Below are 16,060 nucleotides of genomic sequence, written 5' to 3'. Positions count from 1 at the left end.
AAACTCTTCTTTGCGGCCTTCTCCAGGACTTCAAATGCTTCGTTAGGTGATTTGGATCCCAGGTCTCCACCAGCGATCTGGTCGATGACCTGTTTGTTTTGACTGGATTGTGCGTCAAAGAAAGTTTGAACTTGTAACCATACGCTCAGTCCATGGTGTGGACATCTTCTTAGAAGACTTTTATATATTTCCCATGCTGTGGGTAACGACTCATCATCATCGGTCCGGAATCCGGTAATGCTGGCTCGGTATTTGGCAGTTTTATCGGGCGGAAAATATTTGAGGAGAAACTGTTCAACCATCTGGTCCCAAGTGGTGATGGAACCAGAGAAAATAGATTCTATACATTCTAGGGCTTGACCCCTTAGAGAGAAAGGAAAGAGTTTGAGTTTGATTTGATCTTCTGAACAGTTCTGTATTTTAAAGGTTCCGCAGATTCGTAAGAATCGAGATATGTGAGAAAGAGGGTCTTCGTCGAGGAGACCATGAAAATTGAACTGAATTTTCCACCATATGAATGGTGCTTGATTTGATTTCGAAATTTTCGGTGATTTCGGGTGGAGCCACTCCATTTCCATAGCCTTCAAGACTTGGCTTGGCATACTGGCTCATGTTCGGCTCATTGTTTTAGGACGCCATCATTTCTTCGGTTTGATTTTCTCCTGAGGTGGTGGCGTCTACTAATTCGCCTTTGATTGCTTCGGCGGTTTTTGTTGTCCGTTTACGTGCTCGTCGACGAAAGAGTCGTTCCGGTTTAGAAATTGGAGAAACAAGCTCAGGCTCAAAAGTAGAGGACATACATGGGACTAAATCAAAATTAAACACTAAAGTAAAAGTTAGCTAAAGTTAATCTAAAGGTTAGTCTAAGTTAAGCTATAAGTTAAGCTAAGCTATTTTAAACTAAACTAAGGTCTAAGTTAATTAAGCTAAAGTAAGGTAAGGTAAATAAAGGTTAAAAAGTAGGCTAGCCATAAAATTATATATTTTGGTATTTAGTAAAAAAAATTAAGATAAAATAGAATTTAAAAATTTGTACAATTATAGACAATGATTAAATTAAACTTGGATCCTTCTTAAAAACGTACCGTGTCCCCGGAAACGGCACCAAAAACTTGATGTGTGCGTGCGTGTGGTGTAAAATATGATGAACGAAATGATTTGCTTTTGCACAAAATCGTGTTTTAAATTTATAAAAGTGATTTCTACAAAGACTAAACACACACAAAATAGGCAAGTGTACCTATCGTATATGTATAATAGTATTGGTAAGAACAAAGTATCGATCCGTGGACACAAATATTTCTAATGATAAATCGTTGTTTTACTTTAATCAGAGGTTTGAATCATTTTGGGGTTAATTTTTGAACTTTTTATAAAATATAAGTAATTATATATAATATATAGGTGACCAAGACAAGAGATTCTAAACGAGTTGTTCAATTATGCGAAGGTTACCATCTAAGATCAAGAATCCACTCCATTTGAGCATTGATAATTAATATTAGGACATGTGATAAACTTGCCATAGCAATATATGATAGATAGTTCCTTAAACCTTAAGTGAACATCTTTGGCACTAAGGAGATAGCATGCGCATTTTAAAGTCCACCCTTTCCTAATATCATACCATCTCAATGATGTCAATTTAAGTTGGCAAGTAGTTTCGTAAAGTAGAAAGATTAGGATTGACTTCGATTTCTCAAATACCAATTCTAACAACTTCGGTTGGTTGTAATTCATCACACAACCTCCCCTTGGTTGATTTATGTAGGTTATAATTACACATTCCGTTAACATATGATTTCTTTAACTAATTTGATATCCTAAGCAAAGCCATTTTCGGATTACCAAGGTTTAGATAAATACATCATAACTTATATCTCATCATTTCTAAGTACAATATAAGGATCCATGTTTCGATAATGTATCAAAGTATTTCTATCTTTCAAGAACATGAATCGATCATGAACGATTTCCAATAGAATTGACAACCACCAACTTTGAATTAGTGATTTAAGATGGTGAAACATTTCTCATCAAAAGATAATTGTAATATAACCATGTACTTTACTAGACTGCATCACATGTCTTGATTAATTATCAAGTAAAACAAAGATTCTTCATAGATTTTAGATGGTAAAAGGAGTTTAGCTCATAATGAGCATGATGATAAACATTAAGATGAATGATGATAACAAATACATGATTAAACTTAGAACAATCTAACCAATTGTAGATGAATCTTCCTTCTCAATGATGGTAATGATGGTTGATGATGATTGTTGATGGTGATGACCTCCAAGCCTTCAAACTCTTCACTAGATCTTCAAAGTGAGTGTTAGTGTGTGTTTTTATAAGTGAAAACCCGATAGATATCTTTTCAAGGCACACCAAATGAGTGCAACATGAGCCACTATTTATAGGCAATCTGGAGTGTGATGCGCGGCCCCGTGCTTGATGGGCACGCCCCCGTGCATTTTTATGACATGTGCCAGATTTGTTTTGTCTTTTCTGCAAGGTGGCCACGGCCCGTGGTTTTTAGTAACATGTGCTAATTCTTCTTTGTCTTTTCTGTGTTCTCGTCCATGGCCCCATGTTTGGTAGGCACGGCCCCGTGCTTTTGCTTCCAGATTTTGTCTTTTCTTGTGTTGAGAAGCATGGGGGCGTGTTTTTGAGGCATTGGGGCGTGTTTCTTTGTTTTCTTGTGTTTTCTTCTGTTTTTCTTCGTCTTTTCGCTTGTTTCTTTGTTTAGGGCTTGGTTTCACCTGAAATTATGTTTTATTATGATAAGTAGCCTCTTATGCTATGTTATAGATAGAAATTGTAGTTTTTAGAGATTATTTGATGCCGAAAAGATGTATATTTCTATGTACATCATATATATATCAATATATATATATGGGATACAACACCATTACACCTAAAAACAAAAACCTACCATTTGCTGACTAGGCGTTATATGGCGCAAATCGCTCATTTTGTAGCCCCTCCACTATATATAGCCTTATAGTAAGCTAATGAAACATTCAAGAACCTGAATAAATTTAGTGAATTAACTTTTATTTTTTACGATTACTCCTATTTCAAGTTAACTAAAAAAATCTTATTTTCAGCTAAATTGAAAAAATGTTGTGAACCACCGACACTTTTTGTGTATGACACATTTTCAATTTTATCAAACCATTAATGAAATCTTGTCCCCTCAATAGTATATATACACAGTAGGTTCGGTATTATAAATACCATGTGTGTATAATGAAGAAATGCATCCTAGTAAGATTAATAATTCTTACATTTCTTATTCCCTTGTCTCTTGTTAACTTCAAAGTTCATATATTATTCTAATAAGCATGTTATAGTTAGAGCTAATATTATAACACGTTATCAGCACGAGCCGCTTATATCCTAATCAAGAAAGGTAATAGGTACAAAGGTATCCACATAAGCATCATAAACACTTCTTTAATTATATACATTGGAAATATATATGCATATACATATACTAAGTAATAGCAATAATGTGTATAAACATTGTTATTAAAATTTGATAACTATTTTAACTTTTATTTATATATGCACACTAATATTTCATTTAGAAGTTAGATTTATTTACACTAACAATTCTATTCTTATTATTATTCATACTAATTATATATTTTATAAAATAAACTTTATTTAATATCTTATTTATTATCTTACTTTAAGATAATTAATATTACTTTAAGAATAATTAAACTTTATTCTTATTATTATTCATACTAATATTTGGAAAGATGATTCATCCAGTTTTAATGTTAACTACCATAATGCTGATAATCTTATTGTTCTTAATTTGTAATCTCCCACCTAGAGAGTTTAATCTTTTCTTTTTCCTTTATCTATTTGTAGCTCTACCTTTGTATTTTCTTTCAATTTTAATAAGTTTGTAATTCTAATATTTATCTTATTTGTGTTTAGTAATAAAATGGCAAACATCGCAAAACTTGAATTTCCGGCTCTTAATATCACCGGAGATAATTATATGTCATGGACGGAACATGTCAAACGACATCTCAAATCAATGGGTGTTTTGAATACGATAACAGTGGGGAATAATTGCGAGGATCAAGACAAGGCAAAAGCCGATGTCTTCCTCCACAAACACATTGATGAGATGTTACAATTTGAGTATTCAAATTGTGAGGATCCATGCATTTTGTGGGAAGATTTAAAAAGCAGATTTGATCATCAAAGGGAAGTTCTACTTCCCTATGCTAGAGATGAATGGAACAATCTCAGGTTCCAAGATATCAAAAAAAGTAAATGAGTACATATCTGCTTTGTTCAGAATATGCTCAACGCTCAGATTTTGTGGGCAAACTGTACTGAGGAAGATATGTTGGAGAAAACTTTCTCCACATTTCATGCATCAAATATAACCTTGCAAACGCATTATCGATTGCAGAATTTTAGGAGATACTCTGATCTAAATGCATTTCTCCTTGTAGTAGAAAAAAATAATGAATTATTGATGAAAAATCATCAATCTCGTCCCACGGGTTCATTAGCAATACCAGAAGCAAATGTTGCTCACAAAAATTCTCATAAAAATTCTGGTAATAAATGGGAAAAAGGTCGTGGACAAGGCCATGGACGTGGCCGTGGTCATTTTGACAAAAGGCATTTTAATGATCGTAAGCATTCATTCAAATGGAACACTAATTCTTACGGTCGTGGTCGTGGCCGTGGCCGTGGTCGTAACCAGAGAGCCAATAATTATCATGTCCCACAGAATACCAATTCCAATCACCACAATAAATGGAATGAAGCTGGTAGGTCCGAAAACAATGGCACACCATGTTTTAGATGTGGAAGTACAAACCACTAGGCAAAGGCTTGTCGCACAGCTCCACATCTGTGTGAACTGTACCAAACCTCTGTTAAAGGAAAAGAGAAAGAAGTGAACCATGTTGATAACTTTGATGATCTCAATGTTGAGCTGAGCATTGCAGACTTTGATGTGGATCTCCGAAACAAATGTTGCTTGACGACAATAATTATATGCAATAATTAAGTGTGTTTCTCATTTTCTTTAATTATGTAGTTTCCTTCATGTACTGTTTGTTTTTCAATTAAATAAAGTTATTATTAAAATATCATAATGCCTTCGTTACACATTTATTATTTTTTTTCTTAATACTTTCAAGATTTAAAATGAAAATCACTGGAGCACAAGATCAAATAAATGAAGAAGATATATGTATAGCAGATAGTGGAGCCACGCATACTATACTTAGATCTAAAATATATTTTTATAAACTGAAACAACAAAAGGGATCATCAATACAATATCAGGTCTTACAAACTTGATAGAAGGAGTGGAAAAAGCTAATTTAGCATTACCAAATGATACAAAGCTCAAAATAGAAAATGTTTTATTTTCCCCAAAATCAACAAGAAATTTGTTGAGTTTCAAAAACATATATCATAATGGATATGATACTCAATCAAGGACTGTTAGTAATGAAAAATATTTGCATATCATAAGCAAAGATCAGATATTGGAAAAATTGCCAATGCTTCATTCTGGTTTGCATTATACATATATAAATGTGCCTCAAGCACATATGACAATTAAAGAAAATTGTTGCGATTCTGGTATCATAAACTTATGGCATGACAGATTAGGCCATCCAGGATCCACAATGATGAAAAGGATCATTGAAAATACACATGGGCATCCAATGAAAGGTCAAAAGATCCACAAAATAGATAAAAGGTCTCAATGTACATCTTGTTCTCTTGGCAAATTAATTACAAGGCCTTCGCCATTAAAAGTCGATAAAGAAACACCAATGTTTCTTGAAAGAATTCAAGGTGACATATGTGGACCAATTCATCCACCATGCGGACCATTTAGATACTTCATGGTCTTAATAGACGCATCTAGCAGATGGTTTAATATCTCTTTATTATCAACTCGTAATGTTGCTTTTGCAAAATTTCTTGCTCAAATTATCAAATTACGTGCACATTTTCCCGATTATACTATTAAGAGAGTAAGGCTTGATAATGCGGGAGAATTTACATCACATGCTTTTGTGATTATTGCATATCTATGGGGATTATTGTAGAACACCTTGTTGCTCATGTACACACACAAAATGGCTTAGCCGAGTCATTGATCAAACGCCTACAGCTAATAGCTAGACCATTAATAATGAGGACAAAATTCCCTGTTTCTATTTGGGGTCATGCAATTATACATGCTGGACCATTAATTCGTGTGAGACCAAGTGCAAATCATAAATACTCTCCCACACAACTTGTTTCCGGAAATGAGCCAAATATCTCTCACCTTAGAATTTTTGGGTGTGCTGTGTATGTTCCTATTGCACCACCACAACGCACAAAAATGGGTCCCCAAAGAAGGTTGGGATATATTGTTGGATATGAAACGTCTTCCATCATAAGATGCCTTGAACCTTTAACGGGTGATGTATTTACAGCACGTTTTGCTGATTGCCATTTTAACGAGACAATGTTCCCGGCATTAGGGGAGAAATGAAAAAGCAAGAAAGAGATATATCATGGTGTGTGCCATCATTATTACACCTAGACCCAAGATCAAAACAAAGTGAGATAGAGGTTCAAAAAATAATACATCTCCAAGAAATTGCAAATCATTTACCTGATGTATTTACTGATATAAACAGGGTTACTAAATCTCATATACCGGCTGCTAATGCTCCAGCTCGAGTTGAGATTCCATGCAAGAAAAATAATAATAATGCACCTCATGAATCCCAAAAACGTTTAAAACGTGGAAGGCCAATCGGTTCAAAGGATAAAAATCCTCGAAAAAGAAAGGGCTCTGAAAAGGATACTGACCCTAAGGATGGAGTGATTGACAGAACCTTCCATCAGGAAAGAATAAATAATATAACATTCCCTCAGGAAGAAATAAATGATTCCAATAAGGAATTGTTAATCAACTATGGTCAATCACATATAATGTGGGATCGAGATGAAATGGAAAATATTGATGATATATTTTCTTATTCTGTGACAAGTGATATCATGGAAGAAAATGATGACCCTGAACCAAAATCTATAGATGTTTGTAAAAATCGATAAGATTGGAACAAATGGAAAGATGCTATGCAAGCTGAATTAAACTCACTAAACAATCAAAAGGTTTTTGGACCAATTGTCATCACACCTAAGTCAATGAAACATGTAGGATATAAATAGGTTTTTGTGAGAAAACAAAATGAGAAAAATGAAGTTACAAGATATAAAGAAAGACTTGTAGCTCAAGGTTTTTCTCAGAGGCCAGGAATTGACTATGAAGAAACATATTCTCCTGTTATGGATGCTATTACATTTAGATATTTAATCAGCTTAGCAGTCTCTAAAAATTTAGAGATGCGTCTTACGGATGTTGTCACAACTTACTTGTATGGATCACTAGACAGTGACATCTATATGAAAATTCCCGAAGGATTTAAACTCCCCGAAGCATTAAGTTCAAAGCCTAAGGAAATGTATTCCATTAAGTTACAAAGATCCTTGTATGGACTGAAACAATCTGGAAGGATGTGGTACAATCGTTTGAGTGATTATTTGATAAGCAAAGGATACACAAATAATCTTATTTGTCCATGCGTCTTCATCAAGAAGAAAACATCAGGATATGTGATCATAGCTGTGTATGTTGATGATCTCAATTTAATTGTGACACAAAAAGAAATTAATGAAGCGATAGCTCTTTTAAAGAAAGAATTTGAAATGAAAGACCTTGGAAAAACCAAATATTGTCTTGGTTTACAAATTGAGCATATGCATAATGGGATACTTGTGCATCAGTCAACTTATACTGAGAAACTCTTCAAACGTTTCGATATGGACAAAGCAAATCCTTTAAGCACACCGATGGTTGTTAGATCACTCAATGTTGACAATGATCCATTTCGTCCTTGCGAAGATAATGAAGAGATTCTTGGTCCCGAAGTACCATACCTCAGTGCAATTGGAGCACTTATGTATCTTACTAACTGTACAAGACCTGACATTTCTTTTGCAGTTAATTTATTGACAAGATTCAGTTCATCCCCTACTAAAAGACATTGGAATGGCATTAAACATATTTTTCGGTATCTAAAAGGAACTGCTGATTTAGCCTTATTTTATCCTAACGATTCAAAAGAAGGATTAGTTGGTTATGCAAATGCAGGTTATTTATCTGATCCCCATAAAGCAAAATCTCAAACTGGATACGTATTTAAGAATGGAGGAATTGCGATTTCATGGCGTTCTCAGAAACAAACACTCATTGCAACATCTTCAAATCATGCTGAAGTCATTGCATTGCATGAAGCTTCAAGAGAATGCGTATGGTTAAGATCTATGTCACGACACATATTGATTTCTTGTGAACTAGAGAAAGATCGAATTCCAACTCCTATCTATGAAGATAATGCAGCTTGAGTCTCGCAAATGAAGGAAGGGTATATCAAAAGTGACTGAACAAAGCATATACCACCAAGATACTTTGAGTATACTCAGGACCTTATTAAAAACAATCAGGTTGATATGAGATATGTCCAATCCAGCAACAACTCAGCTGATCTTTTCACAAAAGCATTTTCCACAACAACATTCAGAAAACATGTCCATGATATTGGCATGCGCCATGTACGAACGAAGTAACGACTTGCAACTTGAGGGGGAGCTATATATTGCACTCTTTTTCCCTTGGCTAAAGCTTTTTCCTATTGGGTTTTCTTTAGCAAGGTTTTTAATGAGGCAGTACTTCAAGACCCCGAAGTTTTGAAAAGGTGTCATCCAAGGGGGAGTGTTGTGAACCACCGACACTTTTTGTGTATGACACATTTTCAATTTTGTCAAACCAATAATGAAATCTTGTCCCCCCAATAGTATATATAAACAATAGGTTCGGTATAATAAATACCATGTGTGTATGATGAAGAAATGCATCCCAGTAAGATTAATAATTCTTACATTTTTTATTCCCTTGTCTCTTGTTAAGTTCAAAGTTCATATATTACTCTAATAAGCTTGTTATTGATAGAGCTAATATTATAACAAAAAAAATCTTTATACGTTATCTTATCTATTTAGATCAGATAAGTTTGAGAAAAAAAAACACAAGTATATTTTGATGAAATCGAGAGCACAAGTTTGAAATGGGTAGGGAGCTACATAGCTGGAGCATGTATGATGTTTTTGTTTTTTTATAAATATAACTTATTACTCATTAGATAAAAACTTTATGCCACCAAATGTTATCATATCTTCAAAATCTTCTTAGGCGGAAAAATTTATATGTTCCCTCAAGGCTTCAAAAAAAAACGACCAAACTGCCTAAACCGAATCATGCAGACCAACATGGTCGATTTGAATTCCCAATCAATAGTTGCATTCACGATTTGATTTCCACAGCTTTGAAACTGACCGTGTAAACCAAATTGGCTTTATTCTTTTCATAATTGGAATGTATAATTACGTATATGTATTATACTCATGAACCATCTTCACCAACCGAACCACTCGATTTTGATAATATTTCTCGAAACCGTAGTCAATAGTTTGGCCTGGACTTCTGTCAAAACCAGCCAAACCAAATTGTCAACACAACTAGATATAACAATATACCAAAGAATATATATATCCTCAAGTTAAAAAATATCACATTTCTCCAAAGCACACGTTAATGCATAATAATATACAATACTTTTTACATATACCCTCTAAAGTTTGCAAAATATCACATTTCTCTAAAGCACATGTTAATGCATAATGTACACACATGTTAATGCATAATGTACAATACTTACTCTTAAGTCTTATACACACGATTTAAAAAAAATGTGATATTTTACATGACTCAAGAATATTGCGTTGTTAAAACGATCTAAATGAAATCAAACATATGAACAAGCTTCAAAATCCATAACTTAGAATTACAAACTTAGCACTAAAATTCATTTTTATTAAATTATATGGGGACCCAACGATGAAGGTCAAGAAGCATTAATACAAGAAAATGAATGTTCAAGCCTGCACTAACTTTCTTAGAACCAACATTAAGCCCGGTTTTATAGTCGAATACTGTGCCTAAAACTGTTATAACACAACATTTCAGGAAGTTTTGAGAGACCTTGCGGTCAAGGTGGCGATATATCCAACGCCTAATTCAAAATAATTAAAACAGAAAAACAACGTGGTAGGAAGACACTACCTAGTCTTCAAGCTCGATAATCCCCAACTTTTTGACAGACCACAACCCGATCATGTGACTTCACCACTCCCGAGGCCTTCCCGTGGTCTAGTGCAACTTTTAGGACTGACTCATTTGTTGCACTTGTAGATTCAGCCTGGGCACATATATATTAATGATCAGACTAAAAAATGTGGGTCAATCATTTGACTTTTAAGCATCGGATTACGGGTTTCCTTAACGAGAAGGTTATGAAACTCAGAAGGCAATAGTTTCATATGCCCCAAGGTCAGATTTTCTTTTTTCTTTTCTTTCTTAAATAAGCTGAAAACAGTAACTAAAAAAACAGTAAAACTGAAACATGATGTAAAATATTTGAAGACTTTGAGAACAAAAGATTAACAAGTTTTTAACACAGGAAAAAAAAACAGAGTCTGCTAAGAACTTACAGGATGTCGGGGATCAGCGAGCATGGGGAAAAGACCTCGGACAATAAGCGATTGCCTTGCCTGCTCGATTATTTACACAATAAACAAAGCACTAACTTAATACAAGTCAACTTTCTACCCATTTGAACTGATTTCTTTTTTATTAAAAAAACAACATAAATATGAAAAGTAGATTTTTTAGATAGAATAATTTGTACCTCAAACGCGCCACTGAAACTCCAACGTAACTGATTAGTCTTTAGCCTGGGAATTACAACGGATATGACTGGCATTGTTGGCCTATACTTAGCTATTAATCTGCATTTAATAAAAGAATGTTTATTAAATAATTTGTTTTGAAAAAATCTTTACATTTAAATCATGTAAAATAATGCTTGAAATAAACAGGGAAATAATAAATACCTTGCAGCCCTTCCAGAAGATGTGAAGCAAATAATAACAGATGCCTTCACCTTAATAGCTGCACGTACCTAATATATAAAATATACATCGATCATGTCACTATATTAACAAAAAAAATTAAACATACGATTAATTTATATTGAAAATACCGCAGATGAGGCGATTGATTCTAAGTGAGTCATTGGCTCTCCAACGTATTTAACAGTTTTCTTGAAGTACAAATCTTGATTGAAAACCTTCTCAGCCTGCAAGTAAAATTCAAACATTAATCCGCTACTACAAAATGTCACCTTTAAATAAAAATATCATGACGTCATTCACCCCTTGACCTATTTGATCGGTTTAGGATAAAACCAAAATCGGCCCGTTGATAAGCGATGGATTAAAATCAAATCTACTTATGACAGGACAAAATAATTAAAAGTCAGAAGTCGTTTAAAATGTATTAAAATCTGTAAGCATGGTTAACTAAATATAATTTGCTTGCTTGTTTATTGGTATGTTTTGTGAGACAATGTGCAATTATAGACAAATATAACATTAGAAAACAAACTCTTATCATCTAATGATTACAATTTTAACACTAAAACTAAAATCCCAACTAATGAGATATTACTATTACCTCAGCACAAATTTTACCAACAATTGATATTGTTTCAACTGGATATAATCCACGAAGGGTCTCAGCACCAAGAAGAATTGCATCACTGCCTGTAATTTTCATAGGATGAAATATTAGGAATCCCCAATTTACACAAAAACATTTAACTATCAAATGACTTCTAGAATCAAAAAAACATTCTTAGACCACCTCTAAAAAAGGACAAACTATTTAACCACTTAAAAAGCAAGTAACGATAGCATATGAACTATTATAGTTAGAACAAGTAACTAACCATCCAATACAGCATTAGCAACATCAGTTGCTTCTGCACGAGTTGGTCTTAAATTATCAGTCATGCTATCCACAACACGTGTAACCACGGCTGGTTTACCAGCCATGTTACACTTGTAAAGAGCAGCTTTCTGGAATAAAAACACCTGCAAAAAAGATTTATCAGTCACATAAATGCCATACATTCACTAAAAATAGAAATATACTTTTAACTTCCATGAAATGTTCCCTAAAATTTCAACAACGATGCTGTAATTTGAAAAGGTCTTTTATAAATGCTCACAGGGTTCAATAAATAAGAAAATGGTTCTTTATCTGCTTTTTAAAGAAAAAGTTAACCATGCAATGCAAATTCATCTTATGTTATATTTCAAAAACTAACTTTTTAGGACAACTTTGTAAAGAGACTCTTCATTTTTTACTGCAAAGGGAAGGAAAGAACAATTGCAGCTTTTAACATAAAATATCAAGAGAAAAATAGCAATTTCAAATAACCTTTTTTTTCTAATACAGGAGTTATTCAAAGAACTGTGTCAAAAGATTAAAATTTCAGTTTAATAGAATCACTATCCTAACTATTAAATTTTTTCACAAACGTAAATGACACTTAATAATAAAATTGAGTGGGCTGTAAAACCAATATCACCACAATTTTGCAATGATTGTTAAAGGGAAAATGAGTAAATAGGAGTAGAATGATAGTACAAAAAATACACCGCATCTGTGACCAACCCAAAATAGAAAGTTGAGATGTTAATATAACTCACCTTCTCTGGTGGAAGATCAATGCCAAGATTTCCACGAGAAAGAATAATACCATCTGCCTCTTGCAAGATCTCATCAAAGTGAGTCAAACCCTGTAAAAAAAGGAAAAATAATGTAAGATAAACTCCAACAAAAAATTACTTGTAGGCAAGATAATAAAATAAAACCAAAAAACACAAATCACCTCAACATTTTCAATTTTAGCAAGAATCTGGGTTTGACTCAGGTCACCAAGCTTAGATAGAAACTCACGCGCCTGCATTTGCAAATCAAATGATTTCACTAGAATGATGGTGTGGCAATAAAGACATCATTATTGGTATAAGCACGATTGCCTCACAAACGTCTTGTGCATGTCGTGTGTATGATAATGACAGAAAGTCAATTTTGTTACGAACTCCCCAGGTACTGATATGCTGAAATTGAAGAAAGCTGTTACTAAAATATAAACCATCTATTTAAGTACACAATTGAGATCACACAAAGAAACACATGTCTAATAACCTTAAGAATAGGTTTACCTCTTTATCCTTTTCGGTCAAAGTAGGCAGATCAATATGAACTTGAGATGCATGCAAAGTGAACAATGCTCCCGCAAGAGTTGCAGAATTCTTAATCATGCAAACAACATCGGCCCCCTCAACTTTATCAACCTGAAAACGCGTTCGTAAAAAAACATTAAACATGTTAATGACTAAATGATTTACAACAAACGACATACAATATTTGTTTCCATTACAAATTACATAAGTATTTTGCTTATACCTCTAGCCAAACGGAGGTTGTTTCACTTCCTGTGAACAAGTATTGACCAACAAAAATGGTGTCACCTTTTTTCACAGCCTGAAAAGAACATGTAAACATTCTCGTAAGTACACAGGAACCCTTTAGAAAGATCCAAAATAACCTCCAAATCCCAATTATATGTCACACTAAGCACATAACACTTATGTATTAGACAGATTATAAATACTTGTTTTGCAATATTAAGTGAACGAAAATTGGTGGTCTTTTCATTAATGGTCTAGATTCAACATATTTGCCCAATTTACCTATTTTATTAAAAACAAATCAGTTTTCTTCCGATCGGTCCTTTTCATGCGTTGACCTTTATTCTGTGTACGATATTATAGTTTCATACTCGTTGATAACTTTAACTAAATACTCTATTATTGACTATTAAAATAGCATTCATTGTTTAGTTAAATATACGCTTACATCATTGTAAAAGTTTTTTGTGTCTGCAATAAATATGAAATTGAGTTTCTTTTTTTTTTTTGACATATCATGATATGTTTCTCTGGTAACGAAATATATTAACTGTTTGATAACCTAAAATCCTTCCATCTTGACGTAAATAAAATACAAATATACATGAGAATATATATTACAATACAAAAATTTTACAACTCAATTTCCCTCGATGAATCCATTGATCGTCATAAGTTGTTTATCGTTGTTTACAACTGTTTAAACCATATCAGTTTTAAATAAAATAGTGTTAAAGAATAACATACTTGAGATGGGTAAAATGGTACTGAACTAAAAACTCGACGTAAAACGGTATATATGATATTTTACAAGTTTTATAGAGATATATACGAAATTCTCCCTATTTTCAATCATGAACAGTTTCAGTCAGTTACATTACTAACTATCTGAACATATTCCACTATATAAAGTTGCATTACTACCACATAATAAGGATATTGCATTTGACCTTAGCTAGCCCAGCAAAGTTGATTGGTAGTATCTGAGAAGAAGCTTCTTGACCTTCATTAGGGGTCAAAACAACAACATCATCTTGTTTAAGTGAAATGGCCTTCTCACTTTTATTGACAACCTGCATCTCAGCACCAACTGTATCCAGCATCACCTACATATAGAAACACTTATTAGAAAATCTTAACTAATATAGTAATATGGTTAACTTTCATTAGTAATTGATAACTGTTCTGATTAATTTGAACAGGTGAAAAGGAATAAAAGAAAGGTCATACTGCACAGAGCTTCTTAGTGCTCTTCACCGCAGCCTTCAAATTCTCCAAAGTCTCTTGGTGATACTCAGAATCTCCCCATGAAAAATCAAATCTAGCAACTGCCACATCCACAACAATCAAATCAAATCTCAAAACAATATCCAGTACCTTACAACACAACACCTATTCAACAAGATCACACCATGACTCTGTGCATCAAACAAATTATTACAGAAAACTAGGGCTGCAAAATTGACCTAAATTCTAATATTCTTACAAAAACTAAACTCGCCATTACATCAAACTCTGTAACAAGTATTAAATACAGAAAGTTAACATCGGTGTTAACTCCTTACAACATCAGTCAACATGATCATTACATCAAACTCTGTAACAACTTATTCTTTGTGTCTGAAGCAGATTACTTATAAAGAATTTGTTTCGGATTAACACCTATGTTGACATCCACAATGATGAAATCACAAAACGATATTCAGTATTTTACAACACAACCCCTAACAACAAGGATCATACCATGACTCTGAGCATCAAACAAATTAGTTACATAAAATTAGGGATTCAAAAATGCCCTAAATTCTATCTTTTACAAAAATTAAACTCATCACTACATCAAACTTTGTAACAAGTATAAGATATGTAACAACACAACCGAAAACCAACCAAAATTAACCGAAAATCAGTTATCGGTTAATTTTTGTACCCTCCGTTAACCGAACCATTCATATTTTCATATATTTCTAGCTTTTATACCTCCAATTCACGTATTTATATCTCCGTTTAATGTATATCTAAGTCAAAATTTTAGGCTAAATTGGATCTAGTTATTAACCAAAAAATGAACAAAATAAACAGAAGTGATAAACAGAAAAGCGATTGGTTGAGGCTAATAACACACCCCTAAAACATCAGTATGAAAACTGAAATTAAACTAAAACTATGCATGAAAAAAATAAAAACAAAGTGCTAAACGACAATTAATAATAAGAGGAAATGAATAATGAATAATAATACCAGACATGCCAGCTTGGAGGCAACCGGAGATGACGTCAAGCGATCTCGATCGAGGACCTAAAGTTCCGACGATTTTCGTCATCGCAGGGAAGAAACTCTACACACAAGTAATCAAAATCATTAGGCAAAAAATATATACATTAATTAAAAAAAAAAAAAAAAGATGAATCTAGTGACTAACAGCTTTAGAAGGGTCAAGGATGGAAGCCATCCTGATTGGTTCTTCGAGCAGCAGGTGATTGGAGTGCATTTTTTGGCCGATTTGCGACACTGATGAATCTCAAAGAAAGAGACAAGACAGTGATGTGAATTGAAG

At 33.4% G+C, this 16,060-nt stretch overlaps 1 protein-coding gene across 1 annotated transcript; it reads right to left on the bottom strand.

Moving 5' to 3' along the window:
- Positions 1–9,870: 9,870 nt before the first annotated feature.
- On the bottom strand, positions 9,871–16,060 carry LOC143578039 (pyruvate kinase 1, cytosolic-like). The gene is made up of 16 exons (XM_077061718.1): positions 15,926–16,060; positions 15,745–15,841; positions 14,734–14,831; positions 14,454–14,609; positions 13,499–13,576; positions 13,255–13,386; positions 13,069–13,149; positions 12,918–12,989; positions 12,736–12,825; positions 11,970–12,114; positions 11,696–11,784; positions 11,223–11,318; positions 11,074–11,141; positions 10,869–10,968; positions 10,672–10,731; positions 9,871–10,379 (listed from the first exon to the last, which is right to left on the bottom strand). The coding sequence occupies exons 1-16, from the start codon at positions 15,992–15,994 to the stop codon at positions 10,251–10,253; spliced, it is 1,560 nt and encodes a 519-aa protein (XP_076917833.1). The 5' UTR covers positions 15,995–16,060; the 3' UTR covers positions 9,871–10,250.

The sequence above is a fragment of the Bidens hawaiensis genome, unplaced genomic scaffold (genome assembly GCF_021521415.1).
Source record: "Bidens hawaiensis isolate Kalapana, Puna unplaced genomic scaffold, B.hawaiensis_p1.1 tig00029004_1, whole genome shotgun sequence".
NCBI lineage: Eukaryota > Viridiplantae > Streptophyta > Magnoliopsida > Asterales > Asteraceae > Bidens > Bidens hawaiensis.
The sequence above is the reverse complement of the archived record's forward strand: the minus strand, read 5'-3'. Positions and strand labels throughout refer to the sequence as shown.